This window comes from Stigmatopora nigra, chromosome 16, assembly GCF_051989575.1.
Source record: "Stigmatopora nigra isolate UIUO_SnigA chromosome 16, RoL_Snig_1.1, whole genome shotgun sequence".
NCBI classification, from domain to species: Eukaryota; Metazoa; Chordata; class Actinopteri; order Syngnathiformes; family Syngnathidae; genus Stigmatopora; species Stigmatopora nigra.
Genome location: NC_135523.1, coordinates 7,263,928 through 7,287,019, shown reverse-complemented (window position 1 = coordinate 7,287,019; position 23,092 = coordinate 7,263,928). Strand labels below are relative to the sequence as shown.

General features: G+C 37.5%; 1 protein-coding gene across 1 annotated transcript; it reads left to right on the top strand.

Moving 5' to 3' along the window:
• The first annotated feature begins 1,142 nt into the window (after positions 1-1,142).
• Positions 1,143-22,157, top strand: LOC144209690 (receptor activity-modifying protein 3). Its single transcript, XM_077736141.1, has 4 exons — positions 1,143-1,477; positions 14,707-14,736; positions 14,825-14,981; positions 20,239-22,157. The coding sequence occupies exons 1-4, from the start codon at positions 1,426-1,428 to the stop codon at positions 20,492-20,494; spliced, it is 495 nt and encodes a 164-aa protein (XP_077592267.1). The 5' UTR covers positions 1,143-1,425; the 3' UTR covers positions 20,495-22,157.
• Positions 22,158-23,092: the final 935 nt, after the last annotated feature.

Sequence of the window (23,092 nt, the reverse complement as noted above, 5' to 3'; positions counted from 1 at the left end):
AAAAGTCCCATCTAAAGTATACTCACAATTTGTGAAAGTACATTAAGTACTCGTGTCAATTGAAATCATAATTAAATACATACACTAAAAGCAATAAATATTGAATTCAATCAACTTTTTTTGTACTTTGAAAGTACCAGTCTTGTTAATTGTTGGGGAGAACAAGGTATGTTGTTCCATGGGTTGGTTGTCACTCTCGCAAAAACTCACTTTTTTTGTCTCCTTGTGTCCTGCGATTGGCTGGCCACCAATTCAGTGTGTCCCCTGCTTCTGGCCTGAAGTCAGCTGGGATAGGCTCTAGCACCCCCTGTGACCCTAGTGAGGATAAAGGGGTTCAGAAAATGAGATGAGACAAATATAAACATATATAATTCAAATCACATGGTTTGCCATTAAAAAATACAAGTTAAATAAAAAAATGTTTGTCAAGATAGAAAGAAAAAGTAAAAATAGATGTGGATAGTGTGGCATCTATGTAAGAAGCAAAAGTATAAAATCACAATATAAAAAACACATAGGCCACACATCAAAGATGTGATGGGAAAAATAGATCTGAAAATAACTGGACACATATTAAAACTGAAATATGGCTTACATGCTTTGTCTCCTCTAGTAAGTAAATGTCTACTGCCTTTTTAACATATTTATCCATTGCCATAGCACTGGATATTATATATGTGCACAAACATGACATATGCTGCTTCTGCACTCAACTATAAATGGCTATTAAAGTCAGATAGTACTGTATTTGTAGCATATTGCATTATAATAAGATTTAATTTGATATTAGAATGGCAAATTTAACATTAGTAGTCAGAAAATATAGTACATAGTCGTTTTAAGTGCACTTGAAACTGACGCACTGGAGATTAGAGGTATTGCACAAAACGGCCACAGGAGGGCAGTGTTGTCACGTTATTTTTTCGGCGACTTCGCATCAGATCATTGATGATGTATTTACGCGTAACCAAAATAAAACCTGTAAGTAATAAAGCAACGGGAAAACAAAACAACATTAACCGTTTATATGACATAAGCATAAACCTAATTGACTACTACTTATTAGAGATAGATGACCAAACGAGTAGTCGGATAATACTCCTCCTCCCTCACTCCCCTCTCACTCCCCCTCCTCTTTGGGATGCAGGACTGGTGCTGAGCTCGGACTCCTCACCACAGACAAGTCTCTATCACCATCACCAAGACGCACGGACATTGCGCACAGCGAATCTTTATGTATTTGTATTATTGTGTGTGCCCCCCTTCTTGGATCCAAAGTCTTTCGACAGTTCCTTCGAGTCTCTTGGCAGTATGATGGAACTTGCTTGCTTCTTTTAGGGATAAAAATGGTCCGCTTCAAATGTACATGTTGATCGAGCTGCAGCTGAGCTTTCATTCGGAGTCCAATTGGACCCACACAGCGGGATGGATAGGAATGAGTTTGCAGTGCTGAAACTTTTTATTGTTGGGGTTTTGGGTGAGTACTAGTCTTTTACAGTACATACTAATACAATGAAATGTTTTATACACTCAAAGGTCTCATGATATAGTTGCACCTGCAGAATTTAATAAGGTATAAAGTACACTTGCGCTATGGGGATTGCAACGATGCAAAAATATATGACTCTAATGAATGCAACTGATAAAAATATTTTACATTAAAAATAAATGTTGCTGCATCTGATGTCATTTAGAAAAATGTTGTCAAGCTTGCGGTTCTACTATATGTTGCCTATGAATGAGGTTTGAACCAATGACATGAAATTGAATAATTTTCCATGACAATTTAGCACACTGGTCATCCCTTGAACTATTTAATTATGGTGAAAATTTAATTCGACCAAAAAGGACTAAAATATTACAAAAAAATGATGTTATTTTTCTTCTCTGACCACCAACACCCTGTTATGTTTTTTGGGTTATAGTTTTCAGAAAAATGTATATGTTAACAGAGGTTTATTTACCCATGTTGTTCTCCATTTTACTATTCTCACTTTAATATTCTATGTTTAATATAAATTAACAAGCAAGCAACGTATACTCCAGTGCGACATTTCTCTTTAGTTTTCTGCTGCACTTAATTTCAGATTTTGTTCAAATGTTAATTGTCAAATATAATTTTCATACAGTCCATTTTTACATGACCAAATATTGGGATAAAAATGATCTGCTTGGATCAAATATATCATGAGTTAGCCTTCAGGACATGAAATAACATGCATCATTATAGTGGCCTCGTGGTTGAGTGGTTAGTGTGTTGGTCTCACAGTTCAGAGATGCAGGGTTCAACCCAGGTGAGGACCTTCCTTTGTAGTGTTTGCAATTTCTTCTGTGGGTTATGTGGGTTTTTTCTCTTCTTCCTGATTTTCTCCCAAATCCCCAAAATGTACAAGGTATGCTGATTAAGCAATAATTCCCCAAATTATGCATGTGAGCAAAAAAGCTTGTCTGTCTCCTTGTGCCTTTGGTTGACTGGGGCTGCCTCCTGCACCCTCTGCACCCTTGTGAGGATAAGCGGGATGTAAAATGAATAAATATAACATAAACCACCACTTCATGACCAGTCCCAAAGTGGGACTATACCATATCACGCCCCAATGGACTGAACTGACCTATATCGTGGCCAATGGGACCTTCTGGATTTGGCTCATTAGCTGGTGCTAAAAGGATTAAATCATGTATGAAAGTATGTTTCATCTGGCGGAAATGTTGCGAGTCATGTACGTAAAAGGTTTAAATTGGTGGCATGATAGTGAGCACATTTTAGGCATGTTTGATACATCACCATAACATACGTCACTTCTCCTTTCTGGAAGGTAAATTGTCTTAAATAGAGAATTAAATGTGTTTAGAAGTTTCGGGGGAGCTATGAGGAAAGCAGAAGTGGTTGATGGTGATAAAGAGGTGGTAGGGGGTTGGAGGGGGTCTGGTTCACTCACCAGCACGGTGTGACTATCAGGGTCTGATTGTGCTGCTGTCAAGCCTTGGCGCCACATTACCCGTCACAGACGGCATTACGTGATGTCCACGCTTGACGAGTTGCAGGATTCCAATTTCAAGCATTGTGCATTGGCTTTGTAGCTGCTGTCAGATTGTGCTTCGCTGTGGGAAGACGAGCTCCGACAAACTTGAGGAAGGTTTTTTTTTTTTGCTGGTTAAAAAACTCATTGTAGACAAGAGGATGTGGTCTGTTTGGCTTCCACTTGGAACCTCCTCCCCATGGATCTCAGCCATGTGACAGCTGTGGCCCTCACGGCAGTACTCAAACATAATGCTTGCATTTCCATTTGTCTTTGTCTTTTCTCTCTCTTTCTGATCAAATGGAAAACGCATGGAGTTTCATATGGTTGCATCGTGTCACAGTTAACTATGTACCAGCAGTAGGGATTTCCTCATATTATGTCTAGACTAGAAGATTTTCCCATCGAGGATCCCTGTTGGGAAAAAGAAAGTTTGAGAGCTGTTCGTTCAAGAGAAAAAAATTGGAGAATCCAACTGTAATTTGTTGCTTTCACGCTGAGGCCCACACTTTTCTTGAGTAAGAGGTCTCCATCTGCACGACAGAGTAAAAAGGAGTCCCACTGAGGGCAAAGCATCTGCTCGGGCCAATAAATAGCTCCTCATTCACTTTCAGCAAGGGAACATGCCTTGGGCCTTTTCTCTGCCACTGACATGAGAAAGTAACATTGTGTACGAGGTACAGTGTACCTTTTTGTTGCCAAACTTTGGCTGTCTACAGTTTCCAACATGTGGCTATCTCTCTTTTCTCGATTTAGCAAGAAAAGAGAAAAGCGAAATTGAAAAGATTCCCACTGATTCCATACATTGTTAATCTTATAACAAATGGAATCTGTGTTCTTTAGCGTTGGTTAGTGACCAGAAACAATATGTAATATTTAATATGGTGGGAAATGCGTCAGAATTGAGGTCAAAAGATGGAGGCTAAGTAATTATATTCTGTCAGATAGGTTGAAAACTTGAATAAATGATGCCCCTGTCTCTCAACTCAATATAGTTAACAAAAAATGGTGGCAAGTCAATAGCTTCATCTTTGACATTGGTTTCCCATGAAGATTGGAAGATTTGAAGAACAAATCCACCTTCCACATTTAGCACCCAACTTCCACTTCATAATATATTTGGTAATATATATAATTAGTATTAATTATCGGTGGTATAAGACTCAAAAAGCTTCCTAGTCGCTAAAACTGCTTTTAGCTCAGTATTCAGGATGCTCGACTCCTACCATGATTACACTGGTTCATTGTAAACAACGATATGGCACCACCATCACATTGCCAGACAAATTTGTGAATGTTATTGAAGCTTTTTTTAAATAACATATCTATGTTTTTACCCGGAAACGCGTACTTTGTGGAGTAGCATCACTAATTTGGTTATACGCTGCTGTATAATGACAATAAAGGCTTTCAACTTTGACTTTGGCTTGACTTATCTCAATGTGAGAAATGGCATATTGGCCATGTGGTCGCTCTCATTTTGCACGTAAACAGTAAATTTTTTTACATAACATTGTGCTTGTTCTGTTCCTTATTAGGTTCTCATAAAATCCGTCTCTTTGCTGTAAACTTCCTGCAATGAATATGTCTACATCCATTTAATGGGACAAATAGGGATTATTCAAAGAGATGCAAATATCTTTTATTAGCCACATAAGGAAGATTAATGTGTATGTCTATCCTATCTAGTAGAAAAAAAAGCTTTTTAGGTGCATGATTAATCTTTCAGGAGTCTGTGAAAATTTCATGGACTGGAAGAGGTTTGAACTTTCTCCACATTACTCCTCTTGCTTGTGTCAAAATTTGACACCGAGGTCTTGCTGACACTAGTTTCTCTTCGAGTTAGTAAAAAATGTAGACTGCTTTTACTCTCTATCGTCATTTACCAAAATATTACAAATATATTTACAAAACAATCCCGCGGAAAGGAAAAGCACTGGAGTGGAAAATGGCAACCTAATACATTTAAGTTGAATGAGGAAAATGTGCAAATATTCGCTCCGAAGCAAAGAAGGGGTTAATAGTGGAAATCATTGAATTTTAAATGAGGTTAATGGTTTACACACAGTATACTGCAATTAGTATAAGTAAATGATCCTGACAAAAAAACTGATGTGACCAAACTCACTAGGAAAAATTAATGTAATCATCTTAAAAAACATTAAAGTTGGATCTGTTTAAATGACTAAAGAATGGACTTTTCAACATGAGTATAAATATTTCATTTTTCATTGTCTGAACCACTTTATCCTCACTAGGGTCGCGGTGGGTGCTGGAGCCTATCCCAGCTGACTTCAGGCCAGAGGCGGGCGACACCCTGTATCAGTTGCCAGCCATGTGGGGCAATTTAGGGTGTCCAATCAGCCTGCCATGCATGTCTTTGGAATGTGGGAGAACACCAGAGGACCTGGAGAAAACCCATGTAGGCCCAGACAGAACATGCAAACTCCAGACAGCTGGACCGATCTGGATTTGAACCCATGACCCCAGAGCCAGGCCGCCTGAATATGACTATGTTCATTAATATGTGCTGTACCTTATTAAAAAAATCTAACTCAAACCATTAATATGCCTGGGTCTTGGAATAAACTTGAGAATTTGGGTGTCCTAAACTAAAATGCTCCCCTGTTTAGACCCATAAAAAAGTCTGAGATCATTATTACAACTGAAACTCAACTCCCCCAGCCTCTTGTCACTTTGTCTCTCGGTAAGGCTCCCTATAAAAAAAAGCCTAATTAATTATAATGTGATTCGTTCCTCCTCATTATTATCCTGCAGTGTCTAAAGTCCAAACGAGTGCCTTCAACTGCATGTGCTTCTTCTTTGCTGACAATGTTTCCAATGGCAGAAAAGGGTTACATGTGATGGGTTTGAATCATTAGCGCTCAATTTCTCAAAGGCCATGTGTTCTGCCCTTCCTTCATTACATTGTACATTGCAGGGTACATCAAAAAGGTTTGCGTGTCAAGAGTATGCTTTCATTATCAAGGGTTAATGAGTCACAGATGAACGTCAGTGTTCCCACAGAATATCATGAATATTTAATTTTGAGTTACCTATTTATACTGGGTAGTGAGGAAGGAAAGTAGCTTCAAGTACTTTTTAGTCTTTTTTAACAGATGAAAACCCCAGTGGCCAGATGAAAGTGGTCAGGGGGGGCTCGCAGTCTGGGTTTCAAGGGTCCGATCCCAGGTTGGTCTGCAGTGTGTGGAGTTTGCATGTTCTCCCCGCGACTGATTGAGCACTCTAAATTGCCCCTGGGTATGAGTGTGAGTTTGTATGGGTTGTACATCTTCTAGAGCAGGGGTGGCCAACCCGCGGCTCGCGAGCCGCATGCGGCTCTTTGCCCGGTTTCATGCGGCTCTTACGTCCATATCAAAGTTTGTATTTGTGTTTTATTTGCGTGTGCGCTTCGCTTGAGTTCAATACGGTATTTTCGTCCAATGCGCATGTGCTCGGGATGAAAATACCTCAAAGTTTCCCAGTAGGAGCAAGGTCATTTAAGTAAACGTTTTTAACAGAGTGGGAGAGCTCCCGTGAACCAGAAGCGACAATGAACAGCGTCGCGCACACAAAAAGTATCCCAAAGATCGAGCGTCGGCTGAAAAAGCCACACCCCCTGCGAGGCAGACCAAAGCGAGAGTGCTCAGCCGGGAGCAGCCAATAGGAGAGTGAGGCGTACACCACGTGGTGGGCGCGCTACTTAAAAGCCATTCATAATAAATGACAGCTCACAAGGAGCGAATGTTGCGCAAAAATAGGCTCTGATTTTATGCCAGAAGTCCCACTAAGTAACATGCATAGCAAAAGAAAAACGCTATTGTAAATTATTATATTTTTGTTTGTGGACTTGGTTGAACTGAGAGTTTGTCTGTGTGAGACAGTGCACACAATGTTCATTGTTGATAATGACTGGCCTGTGCTGTTAGTGCTGTAGGAGTCAATTTATGTCATTACTATGCTGGTGTGTGACATTTACAATAAATCTGGCTGAGCAAAGGTATGTGTATGATGTGGCTCTTTGCGGTAACACAGTAAAAAATGTGGCTCTTTGCGGTACCACAGTAAAAAATGTGGCTCTTGGTCTCTGATTGGTTGGCCACCCCTGTTCTAGAGCCTCGCGATTGGCTGGCCACCGAATTAGGGGTCCCCTACAGTTAGCTGGGATAGGCTCTAGCACCCCCCGCGACGAAGTGGTTCGTTAAATGAAGGAATAAATGAATACACAAATACTGTAAGATGATTTAAGCAGAAATTTCACCCTAAGGCCAACCAATTACTTAGCAGTTTAAAATGTGCACCCTAAACAACAGACATATTCTAATTAAATAATGTATATTAAAACGAATATAATTGAAGCTAAATAGAGGGGCAGCAGGAAGGTTTTTGCAGAGCTACTTTTCACATTTCGAGTTGATTTAATTTTCCTCATATTTTAGTGTGGGTGTCAACTATATTTTTCTTGACAATTACAAGATCTGTATTGATTTTAGATGCTTGACTCCACATTGTTGTAATGTGTTATTTTTCTCTTGTGCATACCACACACAGTCAACAGTAACATTTTAGCAGTTTTTAAGATATTTGAAGATACATGATTAATAATGAAATGTTAATTTTTGACTAAAGTGACAGCAATAATGCTTTTATTCTACTGCAATGTTGTAGATCTTCCCGTAGAGTCACTTGCCAAGCTGTGTCAGCTTGACTTTTCCATCTTAACAAACAGACAACGTGGGGGGACAATGTCCTTCATTAAGATTAAGTGATGTTTCTTTAAAGAAGCAGCTAAAGAAAATGTTTTATGCGAGTTGGTCTGGAAAAGAAAATATTTGATCCTCAATTTCATGTATGGCAACAGTTTGAACATCTGTAACTCTTAATACTGTCAAGAGCATTTAGTAGAAAATAGACCAATGACTTTTCTGATGAAATAACAAACAAAAAATGCCTGTATTTGAGCTTCTTGTTTGTGAAATAGTACAGAACTTCAGAGGAATTGGGTCGAGAAAACCAATGAGAGTCAGAATCACGATCCATTACATCCACACCAAAAATATTCACAGTCTGTTAAATCAGGGAATTTTCTCTGTCTTAATCATATGGCTTCTCTATATCTATTATCCAGAGCTTGCTTAAATTACTGCAAACATCGAACATTTTCATTTGGATTTCCCACAATGGAATGTTGATGAGGTACTTAGCATTTTATAGTAGGGTCAATCTAACTGGCATATTATGAGATGCGCTTCTTCCCACTATCAGTGCCTGTTACATAAAGGCTTTAATAAGATGCATTTGCAAATTGTTACAATAAGTTTATCTCCTCATGGCACTGCTCTATCCGGAAGAGGGACTCATTTATCTGAATTGTATTACACTTTTTCATTGTTTTTTTTATTTGATAAATATACTTAACTCACAGGAGCCCTTCCAAAACTAGGACGTGCTGATATAATTTGAAATTATTTTCTGTTTTCACATCCATTCAACTCCAGAACTTTGTTTCCCTACATCTGCCGTGAAGGGAATTCTTTCAAACATCAGCCACCATCAGCAATCTGCCTCTGTGACCTTAAGCAGATGACCTCTAGGCTTTGTTGGAACAGCTGTTATTCCCTTGAGAACCAAGACATTTAGTGACAAATGCGGAAAGAAGACATTTCCTGTTAGCATAGTGGACTAGTGGATAGCATGTTTGCCTCGCAGCTTTGACACTTGGGTTCAAATGCTGTTCCAGTACTTGTTTGGGTTTTTTGTTCAGGATCTCTGGCTTCAAACACATTCAAAAAATGTGTTTGAGTAATTGAAAACCTGTAATTAGTTTCTATATAAAAGCAATGAAGAAGTCTATATCACAAATAATGCCTATCTGGCTTCTAATCAGAAAGTGAAGATCTAATCTTGTACTTCCCAAACCTATAAACCAAGTAATCGCTTCATTCAGAGGTTTGCAATTTCATTGATCTCCTCTTTTGTTCCTCTGCAGATGGTCAACAGTGCAAAAAAAGTATATTCAGAGAGAACTGAAAAGTCAAGAGTGCTAAATGAATTCATCCAAGTGCATTTTTTCTCTCCAACTATCATGTTTTGAGGATATTTGTCTTTAATAAGAGTATCCTAGATTCCATAGCTTCAAAAACAAAACTCTAAAAGGACCCAGAAGGACTGTTGATTGAAATCACTGCTCGATGTGATATGAAGCATTCAATTTCCTATTCTAATTCTGATTCCTTCCGTATTTGGCATTTTGGAGAAGCACCATCAGCAACTAAAACAGAGTAAATATACAACTCTAACAGAAGGTTCCATCCATCAACCTAATTTCTTTACTGATTATCTTATTTTGGGTGGCAGGAGTCTAGCAGCTCTCTTCCAATGGAATGCGGGCATTGGAATGAATCATTCACAATTTCATTGTTTGGGAATTGAACCTATAATTGAGTCAAATGAATAACTACTCTATATCCAGTCTGTGACAGATTGTAGGAAGTTTTAGATATTAAAAAGAAATATCACAGTTCTCTAATACAACCATAGTATCTCAAAAATAACTATATAGATTAAAACATTAAGAGTATTTAAAAAGCTACCATGAAGGAAAATAACAGAGTAAAGATTTATAAAGTGCACACATCTAATATATATATTATATTTAATGTTACACTGTTTTAATCCATTCTTTGATGTTGCATTAGCAGATTTATATCAGAATTCATTCAAATTCAAAATAGGCTTGATTTTTTTTTTTTATCTAAAGACCTTTTATTCAAGTCCTTTTTTGGAGAAGCTTTCATACCTGAACTAGGCAGAATAGGAGGAGGTAAAATCTCTCATGTATTAATCCAACAATCATGCTTTTTTTACCTCACTACTTATCCTTTTTTTTAGGCTCATGGTTAAGATAAATCCTCACATACTCTACACCTGTAAAAACCAAAATGTTCTTTTTGAATAAGGCGTTATGCAAAGGTTATGCTGACATTACATGCAACCTCTGAGAAACTAACTCACATGAATACAATAATAATAATTCCTTATACATTTTGCAATCACCCATTTTACTCTTAGTTTATCTGGGTTCTTTTTACACTCTAGTTGCATTATTTTCCTTTCTGTTTCATTGAGTGAGAGTCAAAACAATCTTTAGCTTTCAATATTTACTGAGCACACACGTTTTAGCTATTCAGGAAGTCTAGTGAGCGTCTGTCTTTGCTTCCTTTCCTAATGAACTAATTACATTAAAAATGTTGCCTTCAGCATTAATTGACTTCTTAATTTCCTCTTCAGGATGCATTTTGCATACTTGCTAATCCTTGTGTTGAAACTAATAAAAGATGGAAACTTTTAAATAAAATAAATAGAGTCAAGATGGTTACTTTTGACACTTTGTTTTTGTATTTTTATCTTTCTCCACAGCTGGTGGTTTGGCTTCCACTTTAGTTTGCTAATATGTTTGACCGCCTGATAAAGGACTTCTACAATGAAGTGCAACAAAAGTATAAAAAAACAAAACAAAGTATCTCTGAATTAATTAGTTAGCTGACAACCTAGACAGATAAACAAGAAGCACCTGTTTGGCTCAGCTTCAGTTATATTTAGGAACAATTACAACATGAATTCATCTTCCATTTCCTCATTTCCTTTCCACATTTCTCTTGCTAAGCAAACAAAGGTCACATGATGGTCGATTATTCACCCGAGTGAAAACAAGCCCACTTACTGATGCTATATTTAAAAGTGGAGTTTAGCTTTTCTCTTAAAGTTTTTTTTAACGATGCCCATATACAGTGTCATAGTTAATGAACTACTACATTAACACACTAACAAAACAGGCCCCTTTCTCATCCTTCCTTCACCATTTTCACAGATTCATTTATGAATGCGGCTTCACATTTGAGTCTTAATATATTATTTAAGATTGACACTCTCTTTGGCCTCAGCATCAACATGTTATCCATCTCTGGTGAAGTACCACTGTTTTGCTGTCTGGCCTCCACCTGCTTCCTGTCGCACACCTCAAATGGGCACAAATGTGATTCCGGTTGAATGCTAATGTGCTGTCATTTGTATTTGTCACACCAATTATGGGTTTTATTGGCCTCGAAATGGCTGGTTTGAACGATATACTACTGCTGTAAAATTCTCTCTTCTGGCAAGGTCTGCTACAATCCAAATCTGAACTTGGCTGTTTGTTCAACTGTGAGTGAAGCAAATTGCAATAAGTCCCAAACTGGCATGATTCACTGAGTGAGCAAATCACTCACACACGCTTACTTGCTACTCAGGCCAGTTTTGTCTCATGAAGAAGATTTATTATCGCAATTTCTGTCCTTTGGCGCTAAAAATGTCAAAGATTTATTCATTGTATTCACATACCATCTAGATCGGGTGGTAATTTTAAACCAAGAAAATAATACACTGTGACAAATGGTATACGATAATAAAAATTGACAGCCCTTCGGTTTCATGATTCAATAGTTCTCATTCGGGCTGCCAGTCTAATGCAATGTGTGATTTAAACAAACACTGCTGTGTTATCCTTAGAAGTAATTAAAATATAGAAATTGGACTTGACTTTGTTCAGAGCATTATGTACAAAATTTATATTACCATATTCTTCACACTAAAAAGCTTAACCAAAATACTTTTTCTGAAAAGCCGCCAGTGTGTTTTATAATCCGCTCTGCATTATATACATATGTATCAATATTGCTCAATAACTGTATGAAATTCCCTTAAGTTCTATCTAATTGACTTAGAACACAACCCGTAACCACTCCAACTGTTACTACTACAACTACTATTACAGCTCATCTAGTGGATGTATATAACACAACAACCCTATTAGTACTACTATTAATGCCTGAGCACTATCTAGTAGTGGATCTATAACAACAATGTACAACTAGAACTACAGTTACATCTAGAGGAAGTATAACACACCCTATTACTACTACTACTACTACAGCTTCATCTAGTTCTACTGTATGTATTACACAGCCCCTACTAATATTTACAGCTCCATCTGGTGGACGTATAACACAAACCCCTACTACTATCACTACTACTACCATTACTATCACTACTACTACTACTTCTACCATTACTATCACTACTACTACTTCTACCATTACTATCACTACTACTACTTCTACTACTATTACTACTACTACTTCTACTTCTATTACTACTACTACTTCCACTACTTCTACTATTATTACTGCTACTTCTACTACTACCTCCACCACCACTTCTAACATAGTTTTCTAATCCAGTGTGTCTTTTATACAAAACAAATGTTAATATAAGCAATTTATTGAGGGTGCACATAATAGCACGAATAATACGCTACTCTGGCAGTTTTAGGAAGGCGATTTTTCCTTAAATATTCTGTGGTACTCTTGCTGGTTTTATTATCAACACATGCATGTGGAATATTTGGGTATAGTGTCATGGGAATAAACATTATTTTTATTAAAATGTTATATTGTTGCACTAAATGCTAGAGGATTTTTGTGAGTAGCAATTAAAGGTAAAAGAAAATTTGCTGGCACTAGGTGGCAAACATCAAGGTTTATCTGTTTTGAACAGGTTGGAGGCCTGAGGGGTTGCTTCAGCACTGCCAAAGTTAATTAATTTCTTGAGACAAAGATTTTACTCCGGTATCCTCTGATAATGTCCAACAGACCTGATAGTATAATGGTTTGTATACAAACAGTGGGTTCCCTGAAGTGTCTGCCACAAATCTAGTGTGGGAAAAAAAACACTTAAATCTTGAGTGTGTTGTCATTACCAAAAATCTCTCTGTAAGCGAGCTCTCAGTAAATGAAGTCTGCAACAGAGAAGACGTTTTTCAAGATGATCCAATGCATTACTTCATTTTATGAACTGCTTAATCCTCACTAGGGTCACGGGGGGTGCTGGAGCCTATCCCCGCTGACTTCGGGTCAGAGGTGGGGGACACCCTGAATCGGTGGCCAACCAATCGCATATGTTCCAATACAGAGAGGGCAAATTTCAATATACTGAGAAATATTGTTTTTATGTTAACAAATGAATGAAAACTAGGAAATAATTTTTCAGTTTAAAAATTGTGTAGTTGAAACCGTATTAGTAATTATAGCTATCAACCTATAGCAAATAGCCTATTCGAAAACAGATGGTCTAATTAAAAGACAATGTGTTGAATGAAAAAAATACAATTAAAAAGGCAAGGATAAGGCATAGGTGAACGACGACATAAAATAACAAAGACTGCGTCGAGCTTAAATACATGCTCAACATAATAAGATAATTGGCACACAAGAAACTGAGAAAAAAAGCTGATGAATCAGATTTGTGACGACTCACGAAAAATAGAAGAAACTAATGAGCTAATTAGATGGACAAAAACAATGAAACACAGAGGGAAAAAAACTAAACTCATTTGCAGATTATAACAACATGGACTGGGCCAATGTATACTAAATTGAGTAATTATAGTTAAAAGGGGTTTACTATAATAGAAGGGTAAAATGATTTTTTTCTAACACCAAAGGACCAATGTCCCCTCTAATTTTTCATATATCTGGGTATACAGACAAACTACCTGAGCACACTGAGGACCAATGTGAACAATACCAGAAGTACTTGCTATGGCTACACACCAGTATCACACATGCCATCACTAGCTGTATTTTTACAACCCATAAATGATCTAGCCATAACATTTAATTATAAATATCCATACATAAAACATCTTAATAAAGGGCACTATAATTTGCACAAATCTGACCTACCGTATATTTCCCGTATATCCTTGAGGTAGTTTGTATACATTTTTCCATTGGGAAAGTTGCACGGTGGATTGTGTGGTTAGCACACCGGCCTCACAGCTCTGGGGTCTTAGGTTCAAATCCAGGTCGGTCCGAAACATTGAAAGGAACTGTTTGAAAATTGGAAATAAATACACAGTTAATACATAGAAAGTATTTGTGCAAAAATATTTCTTAAAATATTACATAGTCACAATTCTTTTTGCAGACTTTTTAGTAACACGTTTTAATCTGTGTAAGGATGGACCTTAAGATTTAAATAATTTATTAATTTAGTTTTTATAACTGCAATGATTTATGGATATTGTTGATGAGCAATAACATTTTAATGACAATTAATAATATATCGCAGCCGTCTGAATTCTGTTGTGCTGCATTCGTCCGACTTCGGTGCGGACAGGCATGGACTCGATTTCATTCATGCAGTGGCGGTCGGCGCCTGGGGCTTGCAGAGGGGGTGGCTGCTCGAACCCCGCCCTGCTCTCCCGCCTCATAGTTCTGGGGTCGAGGGTTTGACCCATGTGGGTCCTCACGTTGCGGTTTTAGAATATTCTCCCGGGGATGGCGTGGGTTTTCTCCGGGTACTCTGATTTCCTCCTACATTCCAAAAACATGCAGGGTAGAGTGGTGGTGCGCTGGAGCATATCCCAGCTGACTCTGGGTCAAAGGCGGGGGACAACACTCTAAAAGCAATAGCTGTCACGCAAACACAATGACCTAGAGACGTGAGGGATAAAAGGATGAAACAATTCAAGGTTAAAGGTTAAGGAAACATGCCCATGTAAATCAGGGATATGAGTTTTATATCCATGTATTTTTTTAAATTTATTTACCAGAAGCTTTACATTTTTTCTTTTTATGTTTTGCAGTCAATGCTTGGATGGCGGGAGGATTGACAGGTAATCAATATATTTAATCCAAATTTTCAGTAGCCTTTCAATTGAGCAATGCATTGAATTTCTTAATGTTGTCATTTCTACTTTATAGTTAATGAGAGTTTCAGCGTTGAACCCACTTCAGCTCGACCAAAACCCTGCAATGAGTCACGCTTGGAGTGGGAAGTGGAGATCTGTGGTGAAGACTTCAAGCGTGACATGGCTCACATCGACTCTCAGCACTGGTGTAACCTCACTCACTTTATCGGGTATTACTTCACAGTAAATATGTTTACATCCACCTAAAAAAAAAAAAACTATCACTAAAGTTGCGGTTCATTTCTCCACTAATCCCCAAGGTGTCAAAATACTTTTTGTTGAGGGCCTGCTCATTGTTGTTTTCCGTCACTTGGCTGATATTATTACACAAGCAACAAATTGAACGAATCCTGATTTTAAATTATTTAAAACTATTTTGATTTTGAATTCATTTACTGTCATTCACTGTAATAGGCATAAAATCCATAAGAACTGGGAAGACATTTAAGGATGAGTCATTTGTTTGCTGCCCTTCCCTGAAGTCAAAATGGATTGGACATCTATTTCCGTCCATGAGTTAATTTTAATGAATAACATTGAAACAATCATTACAATGTTTTTGCCAAAGTTACACTGCGGTCAGTGTTTTGACAAAGTCTTTCAAAGTCATAAATTTGACTCGAGGAAACTTGAAACTGATGCACATGATTTGTTTTTATGGGCCAATCAAAATAATGGGGTGGGTCACCTTTGACCTCTGGGCCTTGAGTTTGATAGTTGTGGGGCAACCTTTGAACTCCACATGCCTGTGACTGCGAACTAAAAGTGGAGAAAGATAAGGACTAACTTGGGGTGTAATGGTGGGTGATTAAGCACTCATCTGAGGGAGTAGATCCAGAAGGAAATTGACTGACAGTTCACATGCCACCTCAACTCGACAGCTAAAATGAGACTTTTTAAGTTTGTTGCCTAAGAGTGTTTTGATTTTTAAAACAGCTGTTTGGCTTCAGGCATGCTCGTATGCATCTGAAAATATGGTGAGGAATACATCAGCCAAGACGGGCTGTCAGAAAGACAGCTTTTCAGAGATAGAAGAAACACGGATTTTACCATACATACTTTCAATGTCATATGACGTTAATTCCAATCTGTTTTCCAAGTAGGGATGTTGCATATTTTTGGATGTGAGTCTAGTCTGAGTCACCTGATTTGTGGATTTAAACCGAGGCCTGATCCGGTATCTTGTAAATGTTTAAGAAGGAAAAAATATATATTTTTTGCAAGTCAGTCGTGCAGCACAGAATAAGATTGCGAACAATTTACGTTTAAATGCCTGATTGTTGTGACTAAATCTATATAAGAAAAAAAAGGTGCTATGATCAATTGACAACTAGATATGACATTTAAAAAAACTGATATTTTTTTTCTATATGATTTTTTTCCTGATCATCTGAAAATGATGTGATCTGGCCCAAATTTCTATCCCATAATCAACTCTTGGACATTGCTATTTCTAATACACTCCAATAATGTGTTTATTAAGATATCTCAATGTCTATTTTGGTGTTGACGGGTGTTCCCGGGCAGGGAAAATAGAAGGCATAATGATACATCACATTAACGTGTTATACAAACTCGACATATCAGGATTTGTCTCGAACAAGCCATAAATTGACCTCAGCAGTCGTGGGATAGTGCAAGTTTTGAACATAGTCCAAGTCTTTATTATTTTAAAGTCCCCCCTGACTTTCTCCTTCTAATTTCCAGCGGACTTGACACAGGAAACACGCTCTTGCATCACTTTAGTTTAAAACAATGATGCCCTCGCTCAGGGGAATGACATACCGACTTATTCATTTGCAATTAGAGAACGGAAACAGGAACCAAATCACAAGAGCATCGACCCATGCTGAGACGCTTTCCAATTTCAATTTAGTGAAGACGCACGCGAGCTCACACAGCAAAGAGCATCAGCACGAAAGCAAATAGAGAGATAGACACAAACAAGGGAAGCAAGACGCTGAGAGGGGATTGGGCTTTGGGAGTAAAGAACCTCATGTTTAAAGAGCAGTGACCCCCACAGAGCCTCGTTCTGTTTGACAAATGTGTCAAGCTTCCCCGCGGCTCTGCGGCTGCACAAACATCTCCGATAATGTTCGGAAGTTTTTCAGCCTGGAATTGGATGGCGTGCGGTGAGATTCCATGTTTTCCCTGCATTTATGGGAATCAAACATGATGTTAGAATTGATCTGTGGCACTCAGGGGCTTCAAATTACAGGAGCAGGATGTCTTGAGGAGCTGTGGTGCCGGCTTATCCGGACTGTAGATAATGTAAAGATGTCTGGCACTGGTCATGACCAAATGGAATTCGACAGTTATTTTCTGGGAGCCACTAATATAACTTTATATGATAACTTTAGGGTAATCATACAATGCCACTAAATGTGAACTTAATCATTTCACAAGTTTTGTTTAGTTAAAGACTTAAAAAAACTCAAAAATCACCTTTGTTGTTGTTGTTTTTTTAAATTCAATTATTCCTTGACAACATTTTTACATACAGGTGACATTTAAGCTTGGTATACTTTGACGTTAAAATTGCCAGCCTGTTAATCAAGTATTCATGAACAACAAGAAAATGTATTCAGCAGATTTTTCTCCATCTTTTAAGGTCAACGAGGATTTGAGAATGAACTATGTTCAACCTCTGCGGTTTCACTTCCATGTTATATATTTGATGGAAGTGGAAGCGCAAGCTAAAGGGCATACTGAATATTTGACGTCGAAATGTGTTACACAGACATACCGACCAGTGACTTTCAACACACTACATGTGTGATGTTGCACTCAAACATGAACCAAATCAAGTGCTTTGGCTTCTGGAGTTGGGTTAAACATTCATATTGTTATACTCAAAAGAATGGAAACGGCACTAATATGTTGCATATTCCAATCTAAAGACAACCCTTATCATTTAATAAACGTCTACACTTACCAAATTTCAGTACAGCCTGTTATTGTATTTACTTTCTCATCACACTAGTGCATTAAAATCTGATAAATATCACTTTGTTTACACACCAATTCTGAGTTCCGATTTGACAGGAAGAAAAACACTTCTCTTATCGATGGCATCTGGCGGCCCTCGTGAATATAAGTACATCTATACACAACACATGCCAGACACGCACATAAAATACATCACCTACAGGCAGCAGAGTTAATTAAATTAGAAGTGGTTAAGTAAAGTGCCTTCAAAACAATAGCGACGGTTTGACGTCAGAGGGCACACATGAATTTGGATCATGGTGGGTGATAAGATGTGACGGCTCATTTATTTGAGGCCATGTAGGCCTTGTAGTAGTTTTTCTTTTGGAGAAAATTATGGCGTTATTAATCATAAAGAAATATGTAAGCCAGCTATTAACATAAGCAAGAATTGGGTATTAGACGTAATTCATTCGATCACTTCCAGTCCCTCCGAAATAAAATGGATTGGATGTTAATCCAATAAAATTCCCATAGCCTTGTATTTCTTCTTCCTTTTTCCTATTTTATTTTGCTTTATTTATTTTATTTCTAAATATCTTCTTAATGCTCATTGATTTTTTTAATTTATTTTATTTTGTTTTATTCTTCATTATTTATTACTATTTAAATAATTGATTTGTTCTACCCAAAAGGGACTTTACAATAAATTATTGATAGATTTTTTTCAAATCTGGACCGGAAATATTGTCCTGTGACCCATACTTGCACGCTGGGCTGCAACTCCAAGACCCCAATCCCATATGTACAATCAAATAAAATATATATACTAAAAACAATTATGAAGAAAAAAAAATCTAAAATGTAGCATTTAAATATAAATAAAATATATAAAATGTATCCTTTAAATATTAATAAAATATATAATGAAAATATTAATTAAATATATAATTAACATGTGTGAAAGGGGTAATATAACGCAATGAAGGAATTGCAATAAAATGTGATTCATTAATTAAATACTGTTGAGATTGAGAAGGGCTGCAGTGTTTATCGTCTATAATTGCTTCATTATGTATCAACAGCCTTCCTGTAAATGTACTTCTACATGGTGACATCACTGCATACATCTTTTACTCCTCACACGTGGAGTAAATTAAAAAACATAGTGTTGCTAAATTCCCGGCTTAACAAAAAAATTGCCTGACGTTTTGGCCATTCCGGACAGAGAAAGAGGGATTGGGGCTGGTTTTACAGATTTGTTACAGTTCTATTCAAAGCCTTCATGAATCCCTCTGGAAGCCCGTTGCAACAAAATGGGATTGCAGCGCCAAAATGTGAGCAAAAGGCAATACATCCCAAAATGTCACAATGATAGATTTCTTTCTCAAAGTCTGATGCGCGCAATACCAGTCTCTAAATCACTGGTGTCTTATCTCAGAAAATTTCATGTTGAAGTCATTGAGTTCATAGTATTATCATTACATGAACCTGTTTTTTAATGCTGTATGTGCAATAATAATGAATTAAAATCCAGAAAATTAAATAAGTATGGCAGGGGAGAAAGTGTAATCTCGGGTTCAAAATAAGAGATAAAAACAGCATTTAAAAAAACAATAGGTTTCAGAGTGCGAAAAGACACAATCAGGGAGAATGCATGGGGCACACTTTTGTGGGCGTACAAGAGCCCAACCCTCAATTATCATTTGTCTGGACTAATATCTCTCATTTCCAAATAAAACTAATAATGAAAACCATCTACTGGAAGGTGGAGTGAGTATATATACATATATATTGCATTTTTGGTCCACTGAAACAAAATTGGACCCACCTGGTGGTGTAGTGGTTCTGACTTCGGTGTAGGCAGACAGACTCAAATCCCATTGGCGGCAGTATTAATTTGAATGTGAATGATTGTCTGTCTTCCTGTGTGCTCTATGGCTGACTGGCGACCAGTCTAGAGCGTAGTCTTGCTCCAGCAACTGCCACAAGCTTTATGATGCGAGACACGGAAGAAGAATGAATGAATAAAATAGAATTTGTAATAATGATGACCAGAAAACAATATAATGCCAAGTCGAAAAAAGACAACTAATACATGAATTCATATTATGTTAATTTATGCATTTTTTTTTAAACATGAATTGTGTGGTTTAGGTTTTGTGGATTTTACATTGGTGTTTATCCATTGTCACCTTTGTGTTTCTCAATTGGGTCAAAATATTTTTTTTGGGTTAAAATGATACTATATGAAAGAATACTTAATGTTTGTATGTAACCCTGTATTGATAACATAAATATTATACCTTACATATTCTGTTGTTTGTATGTTGGGGCGAGAGGGTTGTCCACCTAGGGCAGTAAATTAGTTAGTGAATGGCCAAAGAATGAAACAAATGACTTACCCTAAACGGGAGACACAATGAAGCAAGCAATGTTGTCATCCAAGGGATGACTTTCTTCTCATCCTTTTCCTTTTCTGTCTCATGTTGTCCTCAGTGAGTACCATACCTTCACCCTCTGCACAGAGACCAAATCTATCTTCGTCCACTGCTACTGGCCAAATCCACTGGTGGAGAGCTACATCATCCGCATCCACAGGCACTTTTTCTCCAACTGCACTTTGGAGCAAGTGGTATGGGTCGATCCCCCGGACGACACGCTCACCATCCTCATCCTGATCCCCGTTTTCCTCACTTTGGCCATGATTGCACTGGTGGTTTGGTGCAGCAAGCGAAGTGACAACCTGGCCTAGAAAGAAAGGCAGGAGCTGAACTATTGTGGAAGAGAAATGAACTCTGAATAAAAGACTTTCTTGGAGCATCACTGTACATTTGAAGAAATTTTCAAAAGTTTTGAGAGTTTGTATGTGATGATCATTTGATCTGCACACATTCCGGCAATGCAGCAAAAGTTAAAATATTTTGGGTGCTTTCACACTCGCAAGCTGTTATCAGTTGCCATTGAACTCAAGTTAAACAAAATAATTGGCCAGGTGGGATTGTGGTAGATTTTGTAGTAGTTGATTGGTTTGATTTCCAAATGAAAAACTCAAAACTCGATCTAATTTTGATCTGGATCATTTTTGGCCCATATGGCGTTGCGAGTATGTTCGCAGTTAGCATGTGACCATGGATTATCACGATGTCCGGACTTGTGCTCTACTTAAGTGTCCACCAAAAGACTCTTTATTTAACGATATGTTGTTATTCATTTTGTTTTGTTAATTATTTTTCTCTTTGGTGCAGAGTCAGATTTAGTTTTCTGAATGATTTGTACCCAAGAAAGCGGCATTTCTTTGTTAAAGCTTCCTTTATGTCAGTGTTATTTTTATCTGTATCTACTAATTCATCTGGTTCATGCTGTTTTTGACAAAAGACAAATCAAGGGTTCTTATGAGCAGACTATCAGCAAGGAAATCTTAGGACATTTACACTCTTGTCCCTTGGGCTCATAAAAGACATGAGGGGCTTTTAATTAATTCCAGCATAAACTAATCAAAGGCTTTGATGAATGTTGCTCTATTTTTAGTCCTTTCTGTTCCTCATAACCTTGGCATCGTCCCAATGATTTTTTATGACTAAACCAACATGGTCGGTGGTGTGAATGCCATACCAAAGCATTGTAGTCATTGTCTTTATTTGCGGTTGCAAAACATGCTATAAAAGAAGCAATGGTCTCCCACCAAATATTATCATCACAACAGGATTGGTCTCAGACCTCTGGTGTGTTTTAACCAAACACTGAGAATAAAACATTTAAGAGTAAAAACTATTTGGTAGCTCTACAATTTCACTTATTTTGTTTAAATGTCAAAATGCTTTATCAAAACTGGTCAATTGAAAAAGCAACCTTCTGATCATTAAGGTTGATTTGTTGTTTTGCTTTATGTGAAGCTTTTATGAGGCACTGGTTGCTACATTTACTTACTCTGAAAAGAGTTCATGTATATTTGCCAAAATTACCATCTATTTATTGTATTTGCCTTAGAGTTATTGTGCTTTTCCTGTGCAAAATAATATTCCTTGTTCAGAGTGGGAGCGTTTCGTTGGATGAATTGACTGGCCAGACCATGATCGGAAAACTTGGACATTCTAGTCATTCAAAGCAATGTTTTGTAGCTGAAGGCCAAAGTATCCAGTGATTGGACTCTTTTAACTCATGGGAAATAAGATTCCCAGTAAACACCATTTTTTCAGAGGATGAAGGGGACCCCAAAGTTGGACTTAAAGGGATTCTCTAAGTTTCCACTCACGGCCAAGTTACTCAAGGGACAGACATCACTGGAAAAGACAAACAAACCTGAGACAACACTCTGATTCATCTATTTGAGTCGCTTGTGGCTGTTTTTATAACAGTGTAACTTATGAGATATTGACGAATAAAATTATGTTAATGCACTGATACTTTAGAAATACTATTTGCCTTTCTGATGTACATGTTTCTTTGTTGTCGCTATCAAGTTTCACACGCCAATGACGCCAAACCAACTGCTTCGTATTACCTATAAAAACAATTCACTGGAATGAAAATAAAATTTCCCCTTACACGAGTTGGAATAAAAAGAGATAATCATCATATAAGCATCTGGGTGTTGCATTAGCGGTATGTAGTCTTTGCTATCGAGATATGGATCTCTTCCAAAATTTTTTATAGTTGTTAATGGAAGAGTACAAACAATGACTCCCCTGATTTTCACTTACAAATGTACTGTATGACAACCGTTAAATCGTTGTTCTTAATTGTTCTTTAATGTTAACAATACCTCGTAGATTTGGGAGTGGATTAATTTTTTCCTCTTCTAAAGAATGTCTTCTGGGAAACACATTGTTTTGTATTGGCTCATTGATTTTCTGGGAGTGTTTATTCGGGCGTTTTTGTTTGTATTCAAACAGTAACATCCTTCAGTTATTAGGTCAACAATATTGACGCATGTGACCATTTGAATAGATAACAAATTTGCTTTGTGTAAACCGATTAAACAATAAGAAGAAAACCAAGGCGCGCTGGTTAAATCGTATTGCGTAAATACGGAGGCAAACAATGCAATCATCACTGGCTGAGGCCGATCGTCAGATGTTGGTTTTGTTCAAGACACCCACTTTAATCCCAAATGAGTGGACCCAGAGGACGAAGCCGGAAAATACAGTCAGCGAGCACAATACAATGCCAGTATCAAACGTTACTATCAAAACAAATGCACTGTCGCTATTAATTCCACCAGAACTCCAGAAAATTTAGTTTCTTCAGACACATGAAACAACAATGTTTACAAACGCACACTGAAGGGACCACAGTTTACGAGAGGCGGGACCTAACCGTGAGTGTTGCCTGAATGATGGTTTTCCACAAG

Excerpts from the sequence above, each read along its gene's own strand:
- LOC144209690 (XM_077736141.1), top strand. The coding sequence starts at position 1,426 with ATGGATAGGAATGAGTTTGCAGTGCTGAAACTTTTTATTGTTGGGGTT. Across the intron at positions 1,478-14,706 it reads TTTTATTGTTGGGGTTTTGG|TCAATGCTTGGATGGCGGGA; the intron begins GTGAGTACTAGT and ends TATGTTTTGCAG. Across the intron at positions 14,982-20,238 it reads AACCTCACTCACTTTATCGG|TGAGTACCATACCTTCACCC; the intron begins GTATTACTTCAC and ends TGTTGTCCTCAG.